Source organism: Rhinolophus hipposideros (assembly GCF_964194185.1).
Source record: "Rhinolophus hipposideros genome assembly, chromosome: 1".
In the NCBI taxonomy this organism is placed as follows: Eukaryota; Metazoa; Chordata; class Mammalia; order Chiroptera; family Rhinolophidae; genus Rhinolophus; species Rhinolophus hipposideros.
In genome coordinates, this window is record NC_138047.1 from 12889419 (window position 1) to 12912040 (window position 22622).

General features: G+C 41.6%; 1 protein-coding gene across 12 annotated transcripts in view; it reads right to left on the reverse strand.

Moving 5' to 3' along the window:
- KIAA1217 overlaps positions 1–22622 on the reverse strand; it is a 435058-nt gene that overhangs the window by 64221 nt on the left and 348215 nt on the right. For 11 of the 12 annotated variants that reach the window (XM_081048618.1, XM_081048609.1, XM_081048620.1 and 8 more), the window contains one exon: positions 4102–4934. In XM_081048618.1, coding sequence (XP_080904744.1) covers positions 4102–4934 — 833 coding nt within the window. Of the gene's footprint in view, positions 1–4101; positions 4935–10198; positions 10503–22622 lie in introns of those variants that run through there. The other variant, XM_081048612.1, reaches the window with a different exon arrangement.

Sequence of the window (22622 nt, forward strand, 5' to 3'; positions counted from 1 at the left end):
GAGTGTTATGTCAATAACAGATATTTCACATTATATGATCCAAACCATAAATAGAAAATAGCAAAACATAAATGCCCTAGAACTTTACAGTTCTTAAGGGCTGTTTTATGTGCCATGAATAGAAATAATGATGCTATTTAATGAAGTAATTTTATAGCCCAGGGAAGACAGAGCTTTGTGCACTAAGTCTTCTGTCACGTGTCGTCCCCCTCGGCACTCCCTCACAGCCACAGGGACCCACTCTCTTCTTGGAGACCCAGCTGAAGGGAATTCATCTGGGTAAAGCCATCTCATCATTCAAGGGCATTTTCTTTCCTTTCTAGAAGGTCAGACATGAGAATTGCTATTCTGAAGGTCAAAGCAGTTGTAATCTGCTCCCGTACCCCAAAGTCCATGGCCATTTTGGGAGGAGAGCCCTACCATTATATATGTTCTTCTATATACAGTACTTTCCCCTAGATCTTTTATACATAATTTGTCATCACTAGATGCTTTGTGGAAACACTTTTATAAGAAAAAAAAAAGTCATATTCATTAAATCAAGGCACATGACTAAATATAAGAATCAAGATGAAATTAACTCATTTTCAAGTCAATGGAGCTGTTATAAAATCACGTTCTCTCAAAAAAATAAACGAACTAAAAAAAAAAAGCTACCATCGGAAATTTCCTGAGTGCAGATAGGAAAGGATTTTTCTCTGATTTCAAACATCCTGCTAAAATTATGTGGGCTCTTTCACAGAAGTGCTCTTCTGAACAGCATCTGAACCCAGTCGTACCCAGAAGAGAACATCGCTACAGATTTCTCAGTCCCCCTCTTGTGTTTTTGTAGGTTCATATCTGAGATGTAAAATTTCACTTGAGAGTTTTATGTAAAAAGTACTCTCAGATTTATTTGCTTTTTAATATCATGAAACTGCAACAGACATTGGTTTGGCACTTTATAGGACCCTGTACTCGTGAAGTTAGACTTTTAGGGGTTGATGACTCTTTAAAAATACTTACACAGATTAAATGTATCTAAAATAACATCATGGTATATGTGAAACAATGGACTATAGTTTTGTGTTTCAGTAATTGTTTTTCGTGTACTTGTTTTTAAATTTTTTCTTTGACATAGTACTCACATTTATTTTTTGAAAATAACATTTAACAAGAATGTTTTCTTCATGCTTTCCCTATTTCTGCATAATTGCACTAATGTATTAGCTAGGGCAGTTATATTTAAATGGCATGTATATATTTAGTAGCATAATTATGCAAATTCTATCATGTTTATGATTGTAAATATCCTTTAGGAACAGTTATTTAGCATTTAGTGTCGGAACAATTTTTGAAAAATCCTGGTTGAAATGCTCAGAATTCACACCTGAATTCATGTCTTTGCTGGGTGAACTTGGGCATCATAGTTCTCACTCTCCAGGCAGAATATTGTACAGTGGTAAAAAGTATGAATTCTTTAACGGACTTGGACATTCTATGCCATTTACTGGCTTTGTGACCTTGGGTAAGTTACTTAACCTCTCTGAGCTCAGTTTCTACCCTGTAAAATCGGGATGATGCTAGAACATACTTCACTGGGTCTTCATGACGATTACATCCTAGGATGTATGAAAACTACTTAACACAGTATTTGGCCTATAAAAGGTTCTCAATAAATCATAGCTACCATCAGTGTTCTTCTTCTTATAATGGTAGTACTTACAGCAAAAATTTCCAGACTCAAGTTCTTTTTACTAGCGAATCATTCTATACTTATTTTTTGTCATGTGCCTGGGTTGAGTTAATGGGGATGTTTAGGTGTTTCACAAATAGGGACTCTAAATGTTGAACTGTTTGTGTGTGTGTGGGGGGAGGGGATTACAGGAGAAGGGATTCTAGCCTGCTCATGTATATACAAGCATTCCAATTCCACCCTTTGGAGAGATAAGCTGATTAACAGGTGAGGAATACCTGGCTGAGATGTGAGACAAAATTCTTCCTCTGCTCTTTCACATTTCAGGGAATGAAAACAAGCAAAAGTGTAAAATTATATTCATAACTACAATCTTAAGTCAGAAAATGGTAGTGATAATGACAGTGTATTTTAGGTGAGCACTGATCTTTTTAGTCAATTTTTCTAATACTTAGTATTCTAGAAATAAGATAATTTGGATTTTCTAAAAAGGGTTTGTAACATGTAAAACAGAAATCCACAGAACCTTTCTGAGCCTTGGTGACATAGAAATCTAAAGAGGAAGCCGAGGCCCAGAAGGAATACCAAGGCTACTTACGGCTAAAGTTCTTCAAGCTTTTGATCTAATACAGAGAAGTTTCCACATATCAGCAGAGGGTTCCTTCCTTTTTTACCCTTCCATAACCAAATCCTGTAAAAACCTGGGTTCAGTGATGTTCATTAAGTTATACACGTGTGGTAAATGCATGTACGACACTGAACTAGGTGCTGGGGAAGAAGTCGGACACCATCATTGGCCAAAAAGTGCCGACAGCCCAGCAAGGTGGAAACAGCTTAAGATGATCCACAGAAGAATCAAGTTCTCAGTCCCCTTCTACCCACAAGGTGGGGTCAACACGAGGGTGGGTGGGAGTGGTGGGTAGGATGGACTCTGGCTCTCAACATTTTATATCCTGGTGTTGGATAGTTTTTATTGTTTCCTGTACTAACTTCTTAGGACTCCAGGTCCCATCCTCTCAGTGACTCACATTTCCTGACCAGCCCCCCACGGCCCACCACAAAGGACGCTGTTACCGTTTTTTCAAAGCACAGTGCACAAGCTTCTGAGCCTCAAGGCATATCTTGGAAGATGTCCCTGTTGTTGTGACATTCACTGTTCCAATAAGCCTCAGTGTTTATTCCACACTCCTCAGCTGAACGTCCGTGGTCACAAGAAGTGTCCCTTTTCTCAGTCCTACATAATTAAGCCAATCACTGTGGATGGGTTTGCTTGTTTGTTTTTTTTAAGTTGAGCGAGAGGATTAGAATTTGTTAGTGCATTGATGATCTCCAAACTTCCGTGTTCATTCTCTTTCCAACCTCCTGGAATCTTTCTGCTGTGACTGAACAGATAAGGAGAGACAGCCCTTTCACGGTAAAATTCTGCTAATAAGGACAGGACTTTCTGATTTGTGTTTGAGAAAGTAAGATAGACAATTTACATTCCATTCACAATTTTGGCCTCCTTTTTATATGGTTATGTAATAGTGATTTTACTACTTTTAGTGAAGAGCAGGGACCACTGGTTATTGTAAGGTACTGAGTAAATATCTGGATCTTGTTTTTCGCACCCTTTTTGAATGCATAGGACAACCGCTAAAAGGCTTAACCGCTTTGGGACTCAATTTCTTTGACAGATTTTTATGATTAAAATAATTATGTTGACTTCCTTTAACCAATTCTCAGGCCCTCGATCAAAATTAGCTTTTCTATTACTATGTGAACTTTGGAGGGTTTTTAAGATGTAGTAGAAAGCTTCTGGACTGATAAATAATGCGAATATGTATTCTAAAAAAGAAATTAAAATGCGCGAGTGTATCATTCACTAGAACGTTTTTGTTGATCTCAGTACTACTCCGGAATGAGTATTAAATCTAAACCATCCTATTTTATGCAAACTCCTGCTTTATCATCATAGATGACAGCCAGTAACATATTATTTCCATTTCTCCAAACCAGATAAGAAAAAATTTCATTGCACAAGGAAAAACACAAATTGTCATTTCACACAGTTAAAACTTGAACCACTCACTCCTTTTCAGTGGCAGGTCAGTTTGTCTGAATGGTTTCTGCTAATCACAATTTTCTTCCGAATTATTCAGATGTACACGAATGATGACACAGTTTGACCAACATTCGGGAGGTCTGCACTGACCACTCGTGGTGTGTCTACCCTCCTTCAGCTTGGCCATGGGTCTGCCTCACTTGACATCCACTGATTTCGAAACTGTGAACAAGGATGGCCTTTAATCCTAGTCTGTGCCCTCTGCAGCATCGCAGGGCACGCGGGCTGAGGCTGGTGCTCAGCCAACATCTATTCTCTTGGTTTGACCTCTGAAAAGCATCCCCCAACAACACACCACCCTTGGCCACCCTCACCACCTTACCTGGTCTCTCTGTCTTTGGGTATCGTAGCGGTGCTGTAAGCAAACATTTGCTTCTCCACTAAAGGAGGGCCAAGATCCACAATGCCGGATAATCCTGGAGTGGTCCGTGGCTTTTCAATATACACCAAGGTGCCCGGCTCCTTTTTGAAGGCCTGGCGGCTAGGCGAGGCCCGGTCTGGCTGCAGGGTGTGAGGGGGCCCGTGGGCATTATGGTGTGCGTGCATGTCTACCATTCTCATGTCACTGACTCGGTGAGGAGAGGCAGGGGGCGTTTTGGAGCCCAGAGTAGGCAAGTGGCTATCTGGATATTTCCTTGACTTCTGTCTGTACAGTGACTGCTCCATATGCATTTCTGCTTGCAAAGAAGGGCTGCAGTAAGCACTCGCTGACCGAATCGCCGTGCGGTGATATGCAATGATGTGATCAGGGACATCCAGTGGGTGCCCCCCGTGAGAAGAGGCTATGCTCATCCGTCCCTCATGATACAGGTAAGGATCAGCATAGAAACCCTCATTGCGGTACATTGCAATGTTCTTGCCACTCATGTCTTCATCTGGCTTTACATCTCTTCTTTCCAAAATGGCGCTTGGGCTGGGTGAGATGGATCTGGACACTGGCAGGCTAGAGAGTCTGTCCCTGGGAAGGGTGGCGTTGCCAGGAACAACCATTGGGCGGGTGCCCCCATAAGGAATTCTGGATGGGGATGGAGGCATGGAATGGGGCACAGGAGTGGAGGGTGGAGAATTTGGAATGACATGGGGTGGATGAGCTGTAGATCCAGGTCGGGAGGCTCCTGGGCCATCTCCTCTTGCATAAATAATTTCTCTCTGCATCTGAAAATGAAACAAGGAATTAAAAAATCTATTCTGATAGTCATGCTTTTAGAGGTCTCAATGTGACAGTGTGAGGGGGCCTGTCTGAATAATGGCCTCTTCAAGAGTCCACACGCTAATCCCTGTGATATGTGCAAGAAAAAGGCAGGAGGTCAGCGTCAGGGAAGGAGACATGATGACAGAAGCAGGGCCAGAGAGAGACACTGTGCTACGGCCTTTGAAGATGGAGGAGAGGGCCAGGAACCAGGGAACACAGACAGTGTCTAGGAGCTGGAAAAGGCGAGGGAATGGATTTTTTCCTAGAGGAAGTGTGGTGCTGCCAACACCTTGACATTGGCCTGTGAAACCCATCCTGAACTTTGGCTCTCCACAACTGTAAGATGCTGTATTTGTGGTGTTTTAAGTTACTAAATTTGTGATGATTTGTTACAGCAGCCACAGGAAACAAATGTACTTGCTATACCACACAACATGGTGGGGTTTGAGGGGAAACAGTAGTTTAAATGTTGAGGTCATAGCTTCTTAGAGACAATAAATGTGTGTCTAAGGCATTACAAGTGCTAAAATTGAGTTTTCTAAAACTTGTCCAGGACACATTTTCCAGTATTAACCTAAAAAAACAGTAACCATCTTTCCCATCTTCCCAAGCTGGTACAATCTAGGGACATGGCCAGCGAGAAAGAAGATGCATGGGGAAATTTTCACTTTCCAACAGAAAGTTCACCATCTCTATACTTGAACTGTTCACCATCTCCATACTTGAACTGAAAGAAAACCAGCTCGGAGAGGTTGAGAGGAAATAATGATCCAGGAGATAAGAGTGCAACTAGAGGCAAAACTCATAGTGTAGAGGGCAGGGGAGAGAAGAGGGGAGGGAATCCAGGCATGGTGGGGAGAAACAATCCTAACACGACAGGCCCTGGGGCTGCCACGTGATGACAAGGAACCTGCTGGAGTCAGCCATCCAGAGGTGGCACCTCCTGTCCAGGCAGCAGTGACTTCCGGCCTGTGTCACTACCATCAGTTCAGGAGAGTGGGGACTCCCTTTAGAAGAAACAATGACTAAAGAATCAATGACTGAAGAATCGCAGACCCTGCTTGCCAGAGGCAGGAGGTGGGTGGTGGGTGAAGGTGGTCAAAAGATGTAACTTGCAGTTATAACAATAACAAATAACATTAAGTCATGGGGGTGTAATGTACAGCATGGTGACTACAGTTAACGATGCTGTGCTGTGTATTTGAAAGACAGCGTATTTGCTGTGTATTTGCTAAGAGAGTAGCTTTTTAAAGTTCTCATCACAAGAAAGAAAGATGTATGGTGATGGACGGTAATTAGGCTTAGTGTGGTGATCATTTCATGGTATAGAGAATCATTACGTCCATCTGAAACTAAAATAATGATATACGTCAATTATATCTCAATAAAAAAGGAACCACGTTAATGGGGAAAGGGGAAACTACTTTGCATATGAACTGCTCTGTTTAGCAAGGGGCAGAATGAAAAACACAAATTATTTTAGGATATGGGTATATGATCCTTTTTGTTTTGGTCAAAGCCCAAGAGGGTGATGCTCACTGAGATTCTCCAAATGGGGAATTAGGAGGGAAGGGACAGACAGGTTTGGCACCTCTCAAATCCACTCTTCAGGTTCTATTTGTGCTGTCACAGGAGCCCACACTCCCATCCAGACTTCTGGGAGATGTGACAGGCCAGAAGGGCTAAATGGTTAGGGGGTAGGTGGGGGGATGAGGAGAGAGGAGGTGGGCTCAAATGGACAAGAACCAACAGGAGCAGCTGAGAGACCCATAGTGTGGGTGATGGGGGGAGAGAAGAAAAAGTAGAGGCAACAGAAGAAGGTTGAAAATGAAACAGAGCCCAATGCATGAATACATACTAATTCCTTATCTTATAAATTCATTCATTTAGTAAACAACATTTACCAAGTAGTTGCTAAGAACCAGGCGTTATTTTAGGACACTGCTCTAATAAGCCGCCAATTCCCACCCTGGAGAGGGTCCATTCTTGCATACAGCTCCTAGATGAGAATTCAGGGAAAGAACCAACAAAGCCCAGCTTCCTTATTGTGTCTCTGAAAAGCCCTAAAGTGCAGAATCCCTGACTCAGGAGTTTTACATATTATGGTGGATTGACCAATAAAAAATGCAAGCAAGGTGCAAATTTGTAGCAACCATAAGGAGCCCTTTGAGGGTACCTTATGTGAGCACCACTGAATTGGCTCCTCAGCCCCCTTAGGGGGCCGGCTGCTTCCCGGCTGCTTCTGGGAACCCCAAAGCATGCAGGCTCCTCACTCATAATAACAATTTTATCTCCACTACCCTCCCACCCCTCCCACCACAACAGGTCCTCTGTTCTCCCCCTCTAAACCAAACTTGTGATATCCTCAAGCTGTTGCTTCACCACGGGGACTCTCTCCCCATTTCCCAGCCCTTGTGGACCCAAACTGAGGCTGAGGCTCAAGGCTGGGCCCAAGGTGCATCTGCTCCCCTTGGCCCAGCCCGGCCCGGTCTCTCTCTGCTCACTCTCTTGACACCCTCATGACTCAGGTGCTCAGGCCCTTAGACCAAGGCGTGATATTATCACTGTGTGATAATAATGTACCCAGTTCTCATTCCAGAGTGGATGGAGCAGCCATGTGACGGAAGTTTGACAGCAGATCAACACGGATCTCCTATAAATGCCTCTCCTACCCTGTTTTCCACAAGGCAGGGCTCAATGAAAAGAATGGTCTGGCTCAGTGGTGAGCAAAGCAGGCCTTCACAGGTCATAAAATACAAGGGAATGGCTCATCCTGCAGGGTGTATCTGGCCAAATTCCCCACGTAATCAGACCACACCATGCAATAATCAACCGAAACGGATGTAAAGATGAATTTATCATATGGATCGAAACATGACACTGTATAAAGCGAAGCACGTGTTCAAGGTGACTCAGGCACAATAAATGGTAGGTACTATTGTCATTATTAATTCCAAAAATTAAAGAGGAGGCCTCAAACGTCTAGAGCACATTATAAGGATGAATAAAAATTCGAACTGGGTTAGTCACTACCCCTTTTCTTTTCCTTCTTTAACTGGCTTCAGAATACATCTTGATTTGGGGGATCCTGACCCCATTTAACACACAGCACACACTACCCTGCCTTTTCCGGCAAGAGTAAAAAGAAATCTCAAGATGCTGAGGAGTACAGAACTCTCTAGAAGGATAAAATTAATGAAAGGAAAATGTAAAACTAATTTTAATTCATGAAAAGTTGAGTAAATTTCTTTTAAAACAACAGGGTGCCTGCATGGGTATTTTTATTTTTTATTTACTTTTTCCTGCATAGGTGTTTTAAAAACACGTTTGGTGATATGAAAAGAAATGGTTAGGTACATTATTTAACTAATTTTTTAAATGAAACACGCAAAACAAAATTTTGTTGGAAAGTAGTCTCATTTGACTTTCTTGGTGTCATGTGTAGATGAATTCAGAAAGAAATATAACAATTAATTAATAATAATTCTGATATGCTGTGTATTCATATGGGGAATGTGGGTGATTAGTCAAGACATTTAACATCCAGTGGCCAGAATCACATGGGTACCAACCAACCAACCAGAATGGGACCTCAGCCAAGATAGATGGATCCCAGCCAGAAGAAATCAGCATCCTGAACTTGAAGGTAATGCTGTGTATATCACCACTGCCTTGTCCACTTCAAAATAATCTTGCCATCCTCCAACAGGGCCACTGAAGGAATCACTGTCCACCCGAGTTCTCCACAGTGGAGGTGATTACAAGCATTCAGCTATGACAGAACAGGTAACCTAAGGTTGAATGTCTCCATCAGTACAGGTGACCTAGAGGTTGGAAGCCTTTGGCAGAATTCTTATGTTGGTCTGCCAAGCTATGACTGACTTTCCAAGACTGAGTTATAAAGCAGACTTTATATACTCCAGGAGATACTCAATGTCTGACTAACTGAACCAGAATGATGATTAAGGTTTCATAATTCATAGTTAAAAACAAAAATCCCAGCCTTTTATGTTAGTGTTTTTTCTGTGGAGATATCTTTCTATAATCAGGGACCTACACAATTTTATTTTTTAACTGTTTTTTGGCTAATGAATAAAGAAATGGCATGAAGTACATACTGGATTTTTCTGCACTAGTACTCAAAAATCAGACTATTTAGAACAAAATTATATTAAACTTTAAAGGTAAAATAAATAAGCAACACACACACACACACACACACACATACACAGTTGCTATTCACCTTAATGTACCTGAATCCCTTATTTTCCCACGAATCTCTCTGGTGCCACCAAACTTCTCATGTCTCTTAGTAAGTTAAATGTATCTGGATACGTTATATCCTTGACTCTTGCCCCAGAAAATTTCAACAATAATGTTTTTATGTGTGCTTCAAAGAATTTCATTTTACATCAAGGAAGAGATGACCTAAACACAAAAGTAAAGGTTCTTTTCACACCTTCCCAGAGCACAACTCAGGTATATCTTTGCCTGCACCTCGGCCCAGACAAAGCAAATGTCCTTTTCTCCGCATCCGTACATTGGCAGCGTAGAAACAAAAGTGTTCTCTATCGTTCCTCTGCTCTGTTGGGCATGGTCTCTCCCTCTTTGCATTGCTGCCCAAACCACCTCTGTCTCAGGGCTGAGTCCTTCCAGTTCCTGTAAAGAGCATAGTTCTTCCAGAGCTCAGCACCACAGCCCCAGTTGAGGCAGTTGCCACTGCCCACAGCTTGCAGCTCAAAGAGCCTGAGCTCTTTGGCACGAACTTCCTGAAGACCAGAAAAAAATCTGAGGCTGTTTTAAATGAATTGTCTAAAGTGTGAGTTAGAAATCCTAACATATCTCTATATTTTATTTTCCCCAAACACCGTAAATTAAATCAAATATTACTCATGGAGAACTTTCCTGAATGGAGGATGAGTTTCTTGAATATAGGGGCAAAAGCTTTAAATTGCTTCTGGAAAAATATCCAGCATAAAATTGTTTATTTCAAATCATTTTGGGAAACTGTCTCATGTAATCATAGCTCGTTGCGGAGTATTTAAAATATATGTATCTTTGCAGAAAGGGAATATTATGTACAGTTTATTGTATTTCAAACCCCACCCTTCCAAGTCTAGAATTTGTAAACATCCCACTCAATCAAACCACACAATGACGTAACAGGACAAAAATGAAAAGAATTCTTATGAGACTCTTTTACCCTCAAAGAATTAAAGCCACTTACTTTTTCTTAAGGAAATCACCTGTATAACTAACGCCGTGAGAAAGAACATTGGCTCAGTTCCCAATTACGCGATTCCTTTGTTTGCTGGCTTCATGTAAATCCTCAGTTTCACATTTGGATATTTTAGACAGTTTTCTCTTCAGAGAAGAAGTCACAAAGGACACAGATCGTGAAACGTTCCCCAGCTTGAGTGTTCACAGCCAGCAAAGACCATTTTGTTCTACCCGGTCTTCTGAGCGAAGCTGCCACAGGCAGGCATGGATAAAAAGTCGTCCTCCCTATGATAAGCCACTTTCTCCTCCCCATGGAAATTAGTCACTGAATAACCTCAGCCCATATCCAACCACAGGCTACTGCACGGTGACTCAGTCCTTTAACAATTGCTTACACGGAAAACACACACCAACGAACGAACTCTGAGAGCACTAGGCAAATGGATTAACAATGAAGGAAATATTACAAAATAGATTTACCAAGGCAAACAGGATCATTAAAACCAGCCACCAACAAAGAAACCATCAGAAAACCCAACATGCTCATTACCCCCAGGACCAACTCTCAGATCTGTGTTCTGTGGAGGGAGGGTACTGCTAGGAAAACCTACGTAGACCAGCACCCCACACCCACTCTGCTGCCACACTTCTGAAGTCTGTGGATGGGTAAGTGAAGGAAACGTGAGCCTCTTCTCCTGGTTTATAACACCGGAGAGAAAACATGAGTTGGGAGGCTGTGTGTCTATTCACTAACCAGCCTGGTTTTACCATGCTGCCCTTGGGGTAGCAGCCATTAATCAGTCCTACGCAGTGCCAGGTAAGCAACTGCAATCATTCTGGAACACATACCTGAAAGTAGAGGGAATGACAGAGAGGACCCGCCAATACTTAAGCAGAGAGGGGATTTGAGAAAGGAAACCAGAGTCTTTCTGCCCCACTCTCAATGAGACAAGAGAAGTCCAGGGTGCTTCTTCAGAGACGCCCGTGGGCAACCCGTCAAGGCAGCTATTCTCTTCCAGGTGAACAGTGTGTGTTCCCAACAAGAAGTGGCTTGTGCAGTGCTCAGTGGAAAACAGGTATTAACACATTGCTAACAAAAGATGAGGGAGAAAGAAAGCATTTCCTTAGCTTGCAGGTAGGTTCTGTTTAGTCACTGCCACGCTTGCTGAACCCCTCGGGGACTGAGTGGAATGGAAAGCTATCCTAGTGGGAATCCACTGAAAAGTCACTCAACACGCTGGGCTGGAAGCTGCACTGGCCTCAGACCACACCCCATGACCACACTCTGTGCAGCCTGTGCATTTTTCAAACATTTCAAGGCTTTTAGAGGTTGCTCTTGCTGACCAAAAGAATTCCATGACGTCTCTCAAGTTCAATTTCAGTCAGCATTGCAGGCTTCCTCAAAAAACTGTTTATTGCCACCAGGACGCTTTGTGGTTGTTAAAGGAGGGAGAAAACGGAGCACATGACATCGCCACCCTCCTAAGATGTCTCATTAGAAACAATATTTGGATGAAGTGGTTGTAACAGATGCCACCTAAGAGGTCGGAAAAGAGAAGAAGGAATGCGAAAACCCTTGTTTTGATTTTTAATCTAATCAGCAGGAGTTTGTTATTTTTCACCAGAGTATGGGAAGCACATTCTATCAGCCCCGGACGCATCTGGTAGACATTTGGCAGGTTTTGTTTCTTCAATCAAACGTGTGCTTTCCAGGAAGGGGGAGGCCAGGGCTGGTCTCCCTTGTCCGATTAAGCCACGATTCCACCTCTACCACATCCCCAAAGACCCTGCTTTACGGTGTAAGACATCCTGACCATCAGGGCTCTTGTCCTCATTTACCCACTGTTTATACGTGCAGGACTGCCTATAAGAGTGAGCGAACGTGAAGTGCCTGGGTCATGGTCCCCTCCCCAGAAAACGAAAGTGCTCAGCACTCACGGCTGTTGGGCTAAGTGATCACACCACGCTCAACACCTTAGTCCAGGTCAGCTAAATTTTAGAGACGGGTGGCTTCTGTTGACTCTGTTTGTCACCACGTCAGTCGGTGGGTGCAAGGTGAGAGAAGGTCTCGTTTACCTTTCTCATCTCTTCCTTCCTGTCAGGTGGGTGCAGAGCAATTTCCTTTCACTTTCAAAATGCTCCAGGGCACCGTCCGGAGAGGACACGTGTGGCTCCGTCATTACCAGAGCAGTTTGAAAGCTGGCCCAATCCTGAGGTGAATCAGGATGAGTTAAATGCTCTCTAGCAAGAAGCATGCAGCTCACCTGAGAGAGAAGAGGCGTTCGGTATCCTACGTGCTGCCTGAGGACCCAGATAAGCAGGTTTCCTAAGCAATGTCCTGGTGCCACACAGGACCAGGCTCCCCCTGAGTGACGTGTGCGCTCCAAAGAACGGCTCTTTCAGGCGAACTCACCACAACCCAACCCCTAACACATCACGCTCAGGTTTCCTTACTTCCGCGGATCCTTCTCAGCCTGGCCGTCTTTGGTGAACCTGCTCTTCCCAGCACTGTACAGTGCCCTGCTCTTCATTCTCCCTCTTCCTTTCACTGGCTGGCACTTTAGCAAAGTTGAAGCCATTTATTTCTTTTGCATTACCATTGAGAAAGGACATGCTAGTAAATATTCATCATTACCTCAACAGGAAATGATTTCTTAGGCTCTCGTAAGGCTAAGAATCTTGAGAAATTTATTCCTATTTCCCCTTTCTTACTCATTTTTTTACTGGTTTAAAGAAATTACACATGCTAAAACAAAATCTGAAATGGGCTTATAAACATGAAGGTGTTATTGTGAAGGGAAGTGATTGCGATGTTAAAAAAATTTTCAAGTTCATCTTGTTTACATCGTTAAAATTGGAAAGATGACCATTTGTGAGGTCTTAGTAAATCTATTAATATTTCATTTGATCATAAATGGAATGTCTCTGAGACATGAGACAGGCAGGCTGTTGCCAAAATTATTTAATTCTCAGGAAAGAGATCGTCCAGTCAGTGTTTAGCTTATCCCTATATTTAAGATAATTAAATAGTTTGACACGGGGAACTCCGCTGAGCCCTCCAGTACCAGACCCGGCTGACTTAGTACTGTGCCCAATGGTGATTAAAGATCTCAATCTGGAACAGAGTCAAGAAGTTAAGTAAATCATTTAACTTCCAAGCTGTAATCAGTGTGGAGCTGCAGGACAGATAAAAGAAAAATGTTCTTCTCTCACTGATACTCAATCTTCTGCTGGGATATTCCTGTGTTATCCAGGCCAAGGACAACCTCCTTTTGTCCCTAAAATAGTTACAGTTTGTAAAATGATATCTTTTTTCTACCACATGCAACAGATGGTGTTAATAACTCCTCCTCATTATTTATCTCCATCTCTGACATCTACCCATTTCTGAGACGGACACTGTTCTTTTATACAAGATTCCCTTCAATGTTTCTAGACTGGTCGTTACTTTTCAGTTCCTTAGACTTTTTCTTTTTATGACAGTTCTCCAAACTCCTATTGAAACTTGTCAACATACATTGTGCAATATGTAATATGTTGCTTTACTGCTTTATAACACTTCTTATTCTACAAAGGCATTTAGATGGACACACACACACACACACACACACACACACTCACACACACACAATCATCCAGCAGTTTGCAGTTTACTCACTTTTCAGGTGTGATTTCATTTCATGGGCCTCAGAAACACACAAGTCAGGGGATACTATCCCCATTTGAATAGGTAGGAAATGGAAGTGTTAGGAGTTGAGAACGTTTGCCAACTTCTCAAGGCTACTAAGTAGTGAAGTAGCAAGCGTGCCCATCTTTAGCCTGGCCACTGAGTCACTGCTTCCTTTGCTGTTTAAGTATGAAGTTCCATGTCCTCCAGGACACCGGGACCTGCTCTGAGAGGAATCATGCTCCCAAGGCCTTGTCTTCCAAGGTTACTGGCCATTTGTTTGTTTGAGTTTTGACCTTCTGTGTGCAACATGGCAAACTGTGAAAAATACCTTGTTTGCTTCGCTCACAGGTTGAAATTTTCACAGCAAAGGAAAGAATAACTGGGACATACGAGTGGGCGTAGGACTTAATTACTCTCTAGACTTACTAGTAGGTTGTTATCTTCTTGCATCAAAATCAGTTATTTTAGTTATATAATTAATAATACATTCTATTTAACTAATACATGTATTATATATTATGCTTATATACTTATATATATTTTATGGATCACTAATTACCACTGTATAGACACCATTACATCACTATGTGAGTATATACACATATAGTGTTATACACACACATATATGTATAGACACACATAGATGTTTTCATTAGTCCCAGACACCAGATGACTTATGAGATAAAATATCTGGGCCTTATCTGATTACCACTCCTTACCACTATGGCCCCAATCCGGCCACTGGGTGACATTCCTGCGACCTCTCAGATGCTAAAACACTGACAGAGGCATTACATCTCTGCCATTGTGCCCTGTGTCCCTCTTACCTTTCAATGGGAAACCGATCATGTTGACTATGTTTTAAGTGAAAAACGTTGGTACAACATTAGAGCTTTAGGATAATCACAACAGTGTAGGAATTTAAAAATATGTATTAGTTTGATGATGTAACATACACTCACGGAGCTAAACGCAAACAACCAATTGATGATCTATATAGAATCTTATGCGCCACAACCACAGCTTGAAGGATAGATATTTTTCAGAGACAGTTTGAGAAAATGGTGGTAAACAAACTGATGCATAGTAGTTTGCCAAGTTGGAAAACAAATGATCTTTTATTCTTGGTCTGTCACTGTCCTCTCACAATGTAGCTACTCAAATCTCAAGACTTCCGTTGGTTCCTCTCATCAACCCCTTTCTCACGCTTTAAGTAGCCTCAGCTTCTTAACATCAAGTGTTCTTGGTAGGTTTAACCCTTTCAGGCCGGCTTCCTGTCCTCCCTGCACATCTCCTCCTTTCCTCACAACTTTTCTGGAATCAACTCTGTAGACCTGGGTTATAATAGTGGCCCTTCTTCTAGAATCATCCCATTGCTTGCATTCTGCTTTGTGTTTATATCGATCAGAGTAGGACATGTGCTGGTTCCATTACCAAGTAATACAACAAACACACAGCACAAGGTGACCTATGTCAGCAGAGGCAATTTTAAAGGGAATTTTATGGATGGCTTCTGATGAAAGCATTTTTTTTCTTTTTTTCTTTTTTTTTTAGTTGTGCCATTATTTTGCTCTTTGGCTGAACAATATTAGCTAACGTTTAAAAACCAGAATGGGTTTTGTGAGGGAAGAGCCCCAGAGGATAATATTGAAGGACAATAATTCAATAAATCCACCAAGATCAATTTTCCCTCAAAATAAACATGAAAAAAACAACGATGGAGATCCAGATCAAAGCAGCCCTTGGGCCAACTCTTCCTGGGTTCAGAAGAGCCACTTGCTCTCCTCTTCATAGCACCTTTCAAAGCCAAAAGAAGTTCCATGGGTATTCCAGGTATACTGAATCAGTGAATTGGGAAAATGCTCTCATACAAGACTGGGAATAGATGCCATTTGTTACATAATTATATAGGCTCATTAACTTGCTCAGTTCTTACTAGTTATGAAAGGCTCTAAAAGGTTCCAGGTTTATAAATGAAAAGAATATAACTTTGAAAACTCATCTGTTTTCCTTGGGTTTGGTTGGAATCTGTGCAGAGAGCACAAAAGTACCTGCTAAATTTGGAGCAGACCAGCGGCCCTGAATGCCCTCATTGAGGGTCTCTTCACAGTCAGTGCAACATGGTGAAGTGAACACAAAACAGGGAATCATGGAAACTGTACTCTGGTCCAGGTGTTAACATTTGGTTTTTAACTATAAACAAGAAGTCTGATCTAGATGTTCTCCAAGGCCAGTTCCAACTGCAAAATTCTGTGGGTCCACAAAATATGTATCGAGTAGCCACTATGTGTGCAAAGCCCAGGACGAACACAGACGAGGGAACAAGGATGTGTAGGACACAATTCCTGCCTTTGAAGAACTCACATCCTAGTAGGAAGCAATGAATATTCAAAATAAGACAAAACAAGAATAACTTTGGCCAGTATCAAATGAGTGCAACAGACTAACACTCTTGGAATCTATAGAAGAATAAGATTCTTCTGGCTGGGATAGTGGAGGAACACTTCTCTGAATAGGTGAGATTTAAATGAGTCCATAAATTATGAGCAGAAGTTCAATAGATAAGAAAGAGTTTCCTTTCTTAGGTATTCCATGCAGGAAGCAAGGCGCGGTCAGAGACAAGAGGTGGGGAAGTGCCGAGTGCCCTGGGAAAATAGGTTGACCTCTGAGCCAACCAGCAAGTTACTCTAGGGTAGTGGTTCTTCTACTTCAGCATACGTCACAATCACCTAGAAGGCTTGCTTAAACACAGATTCATGAGCGCCACTTCGAGAGTGTCTGATTTAGCAGGTCTGGGTAGGGCCTGAAGATCTGTATTTATAACAAGTCCCCAGGAGATGCTAATTTGCTGGTCTGAGGACCACTCATTAAGAACCATTTTTCTAGGGACTAGAGGGAAGTCGTCAGCTCACATTAAAGTCTCCGTTCTACTATGGCTATCATCAACACATCAAGAAACACCATGTGTGGGCAAGGATGTAGAAGAACGGGAACCCTAAAGCACTGTTGGTGGGATTGCACATTGGTGCAGCCGCTATGGAAAACAGCATGGAGTTCCCTAAAAAAATTAAAATAGAAATACCTTATGACCAAGCAATTCCATGCCTGGGTATTTATCCAAATAAATCCAAAACACTAATTCAAAAAGATATATGCACCCCTATGTTCGTTGCAGCATTATTTACAATAGCCAAGACAAGGGAGCAACCTCAATGTCAATCAATAGATGACTGGATAAAGATGAGGTGGTACTTTTATACAACGGAATATTACCCAGCCAAAAAAGAGTGAAACCTAACCATTTGTGACAATATGGGTGTCACAATATAGAGGGTATTATGCTAAGGAAATAAGTCAGACAGAGAAAGAGAAAAACCGTACGATTTCATATATTTGTGGAATCTAGAAATCAAAACAAACAAACAACACAAAAATAGACTCATAGAAACAGAGAACAAACTGATGGTTGTCAGATCGGAGTGGGGGTGAGGTGCTGGGTAAACAAGGTGAAGGGATGAAGAAGTGTAAGTTGGCAGTTACCAAACACTCACGGGGATGTAAAGTACGGCATATGGAATATAATCAATAATATTGTAATAACTAAGTATGGTGTCAGGTGGGTACCAGACTTAACAGGGGAATCACTTCACAAGTTATATAAATGTCTAACCACTGTGCTGTATACCTGAAACTAACATAATATTGGATGTGAACTATAATTGAAAAACATTTTTTAAAAATCTCCATTCTGCTGTGGGCTTGGTTAATTCCTACTTCAGAAAACTGACATTATTAAAGTTTGGGTGGCAATCATAATTACCTAGAATTTCTTTACCTGCAAACATTTTCAACTAAATCCACCAGGATAAGATGGAAATGGGGAGAGAACACGAATATTTTTCGAAACTTCCTATTTACCAAATGCTTTTTAGAATTCCCTCATTTAATTTCCAGCTCATTTTCATCCATGAAACATTATAATCCCCATTTTACAGATGAAGAAATTGGGGCGCAGAGACTTCAAGTGACCTACCCAAAGTCAAAGAACAGGGCCGGGATCTATGGTGTGCCAGAATCATCTTGCACTCTAATGTTAAGAGGTCAGTGTAGAGGCCCGGCCTTCTTTGAACACTTTTCAAAGGAAGGCAGTGGTTCAAGGATCACTAAGATCAGTATTATTTCCGTCTAAAGCCAGGTCCAGAAATACCTGAACAAAGTCATCTGTATTGAATGTTCCAAGAGGTACAAGAGAAGAGTAAAGTAGACCAGACCATATTACTGTTATCTACAAATGTGGGGAGAAACCACCTTCCAAACGATAACTCCAGGATATCCATGAGCCCCACAAGAGCGCTCCATTTCAAAGGAATACCTTTGTGTTTTCAGTTCAAATATCACGTCAGTCAGCCAGCCATTCAGCCAGTGGACATGACTCGGAAATCTGAGATGGTCAGCATAACCACAGCTTCTCCTTATTTGGATAAATAACAGCCTCAAAGACAACCAGTTTGGGAGTCATGCATGCCCCGGGGCTGGGTTTGGCAAGCTTCTCTGCCCTTGCCCTGCAATGCCATGCCATGCCCTGCCCTGCACAGACAGCTGAGGTTGTGCAGCCACTCATCAGCCAGTCACTGCTTCCCCACAGGTTCCAACACTGTCAGAAGCCTCCTCCTCAGAGACAAGATTTGCTCCCCAGCATCCCAACGACAAACGGCCAGGCCTTTGAGCATTCCTGAAACTGTAGAGCTCCTGAGAAACAAAACATAGCTACTGGCCCAGTGAGTCCATGTAAAGAAATCAACACCCCATATGACAAAATGCGCACATTGGCAAGGGGCAGACACAGTCTAGTTGCTCCCCATAAACATCGCCCCTGACAGGAGAGAATCCCCTGCCACACATGTGACGAAAATGCTCTGCAAACTGCGGAGCCTTTGGAAATTCATGATCAGCAGCAAGTGCTTTCAACTCACTTCAAAGAGAAACAAGCTGCAGGCTGACCCCAAAGTAGCTCATTTTCCCCCACTGCCCAACCCAGCCTCCAGTCTTTTTTCTTCTTCTTTGTACTATCTTTTCTCTTATTTTTCTTCACCTCATTGAAAAGCAACAGTGGGGCAAAATTTCTCCCAGAGAGGACAGGAAGATATGGGTCAATAGAGACAAAAGGCGTTTCTTAAAATTAGGGCATCAAGACAAGGGATTGATTCTACGGAATATCAACTCTGGAGTTTTCCTTTAATGCGCTGAAGTCTACAAATTAGTTTCCAATTTGTCAAAAAGGTTTAATCATTCTCTTCCATCAGTACTCCTCCCCACCATGATGTCCAAGGAAGGCAGTAGGGTGTGCTGGAACCAGCCCTAGAGCATGAATAGAAAGGCGTGGGTTCTCCTCCTGACGATCTCGTAGGCTGTGGGCTCCTGGCTGTGACTGTAGTCCTGCCACTGAGCTTTTCTAAAGTTCTGGTTCTGCTGCTAAGTAGGTTCAGAAACACCTTTTGTACATACTCTCCTGGTGCTGTGGGCATCACAGGAGCTCAATTATTCTCATACGAACTTGCATGGAGAAAAGTGTGACCAACGTGTGTTACTATTAAAATTGCCAACTAACATTGGTGGGCTCACTCAATGACTTATGAGAGCAAAACGAATAAAATGGACAATACCTACTTTAATATGTTCTCATGAAGATGAAGAGAATGACACATTCTCTTTTTGAGCTCAAAGAGCTCAAGAAAGAATGGAGATGCTGAATGCAGCCAACGTAAAAACACTACAGTGTGTTATAGCCCAAATCATCATCCTTGAGAAAGAAGTCCAATTATATGCCTTAGGCTCAACTTCAAGAAGGTGATTTTCCTCATTCTCATTCCCAGATGAACTGGCAATTGTGAACCCATATCAGGCTAGATAAGACTTCCCATCCACTCTATACTGCTATGACAAGTACGTTCAAATATCAATTATTTACAAAAATTATGAGATGAGTGATTACGTACATCTTCTTCCCTTTCCATCTTATCACCTCTCTTCAGGAATAAAAAGAGAACCCCTGTCATCCTGAGCTTGTGGCAAGAATACAGGTTTTGGTCGGTGAAGAGCAGGCAAAACCAATTATTTTAGCTAAAGACAAGTTTCTGAATGCTCTCAGAATTTTAACAATATTGTCCATTCTAATCCTGTCTCACATTTGTATTAAAAACAATGATGTGTGTACTTTAGGTTAGTTCTTGATAGAAAAAGATGTATATTGTTGTATTGCTCAAAAATATTTTTTAGCTTTTTTTTTGGGGGGGGATATAGCAGTGTGGTGATTTAATGAAAATGCAGAAATATTTTGTTATTGAACATATATGTCAAGACAGCCTTGCACATATATTCACTGTAACTACTTTAAAACATAAAAATGTGCTTTGGTAGTTTTTATATTAAGATGTACTGTGTATATGAGTACAATTCTGTAGATAAAAATTCTCTGCCAAAATTAAAGAGATCAAAATACCACCTGACTCATTTTTATGCTCTAGTCACCAAGTGATACTGAATAAAAACGTATTAGCATTTCACTAAATTTCTTCAGATCATTGTTATGAATAATAAAAATACAGACACATTTTAAAACAACATATTTCAGTCTTAAAATGGTCAGATTAACATAATTATAGCCTTAGGTTGCCAACAGTGGCACATTTCTCATTTTCATGAGAATGCGGAGGTTCTCCCAGATCGCAAGCTAATAGGCTCCTTGGTCTAAATATATACAGTAAAATCTGCAGTAAATTTCTGAAGCATTAAGATTTGAACCCTGGAGATATCTAGTGAGTAATTTGCTCTGGAGTGGAGCAGATTTTTTTTTCTGTTTTGCAGTTACACAGCTGCTAAGAAATATATATTTTTAGATTTGCTTTTAAAAGCAAGCAAACATAGTATCCACTTTGTGGATATGTACCTAGAATGTTCTCTCAGTCCCTACTGCAATGGGTCAACCATCTACAGAATGTTCTATTCAGTTCCCTTCCTCTTTGGAAATGAGTGCAAGGAACGACACTAGATACTCATCCATCCTAGGTGAAGCGATCAGAACATGACTGTGACATGTGACACTTTAGAGGACTGTTTCAGAAAAGCCCTGTAGATCAGGCCGCTGTTATTTCTGAATTACCTCATCACTGACATTGTTATGATTTCTTATTGTTGCGTGGGTTTCTCTTTGGCAGCTCTTCCTACTATGTCAAGGGCAAATGAAAAGGAACAGGTTCAAAGAGTTAAATCAGAACAAGGGAAAGCACGACCTTTGATTTCACAGGAAAAGAGAAAAATAAAAAGAAATCAAGTACATGTGTCGATAAGCCAACTTAATGAAACGTATTTTCTGTATTTCAGGAATATGGAGTGAGTTAGTGCTGCATGGACAATGAGAAGGGGTCCTCTACCTTAAATGATACACTGGGTATTCACAACTTTTACCTGAAAAGGCCTTAAATAAATACATCTACACAAAAATTATTGAGTCAACAGCTCTTCTTTTGTGCCAAATGACAAGGTCTTAGGAACTCTTAAGCAAGAATTCTATTTGATTCTGACATCAAAATGGTTCATTATTTCAACTGTATGATCTTTAATGACGTTTTACCCTGTCCCCTCCCCAAACACCCAACTTGGTCTTTTCTTCAAGCCTTTGTTTCTACACTTTATTCAATAACAAGACATTGTCACCATTTTGGCCATATCCTCACACCAAATGCACTATTTAATGCACTCACTTAATGTTTTCCTTTAAGTCAATTTTAAATGGATTTTTTTTTTTACTTACTTGTGACAAAGCAATAATATTCATTAACTCTGAAGTTCTTTGCCTTACTTAGCTTTCCAATACTCATTAAAACAACATTATATAATTATTAAAATTTAAAAACCTGTTTCTCAGGGCCCGCTTGGTGGCTCAGGCAGTTAGAGCTCCATGCTCCTAACTCCCAAGGCTGCCCGTTCGATTCCCACATGGGCCAGTGGGCTCTCAACCACAAGGTTGCCAGTTCAATTCCTCGAGTCCCGCAAGAGATGGTGGGCTGTGGCCCCTGCAACTAAAATTGAACACGGCACTTTGAGCTGAGCTGCCGCTGAGTTTAGGATGGCTCAGTTGGTTGGAGTGCGTCAAGGTTGGGTGCGTCTCAACCACAAGGTTGCCGGTTCGACTCCTGCAAGGGATGGTGGGCTGTGCCCTCCTGCAACTAGCAACGGCAACTGGACCTGGAGCTGAGCTGCGCCCTCCACAACTAAGACTGAAAGGACAACAACTTGAAGCTGAATGGCACCCTCCACAACTAAGATTGAAAGGACAACAACTTGACTTAGACAAAAAGTCCTGGAAGTACACACTGTTCCCCAATAAAGTCCTGGTCCCCTACCCCAATAAAATCTTTAAAACAAAAACAAAAAAACCTGTTTCTCTATGTGTCACCTAAAATCACCGGCTCCAAGTGAAAAACACCTTTGGAAGTAGTTCGAGTAATGGTACATTAAAGTTTCAAATAGAATTACGGTAGGAGCCATTTGCTTTAGCAAAGAGGCTGACTTCTGAAAATAACACTATAACACTATATAAAACCCACTTAAGGCAATATTGTTTCATTCAAAGTATCTCATAATTTGAACCAGCTGATGTTTCTCAGTTGACTTGATGGCTCATTCTCCTTCAATGAAATATTGTGTAATCTAAATCTGGTTAGTTCAAAATCCATTTAGTTTTGGTCTATGCCCATGCATT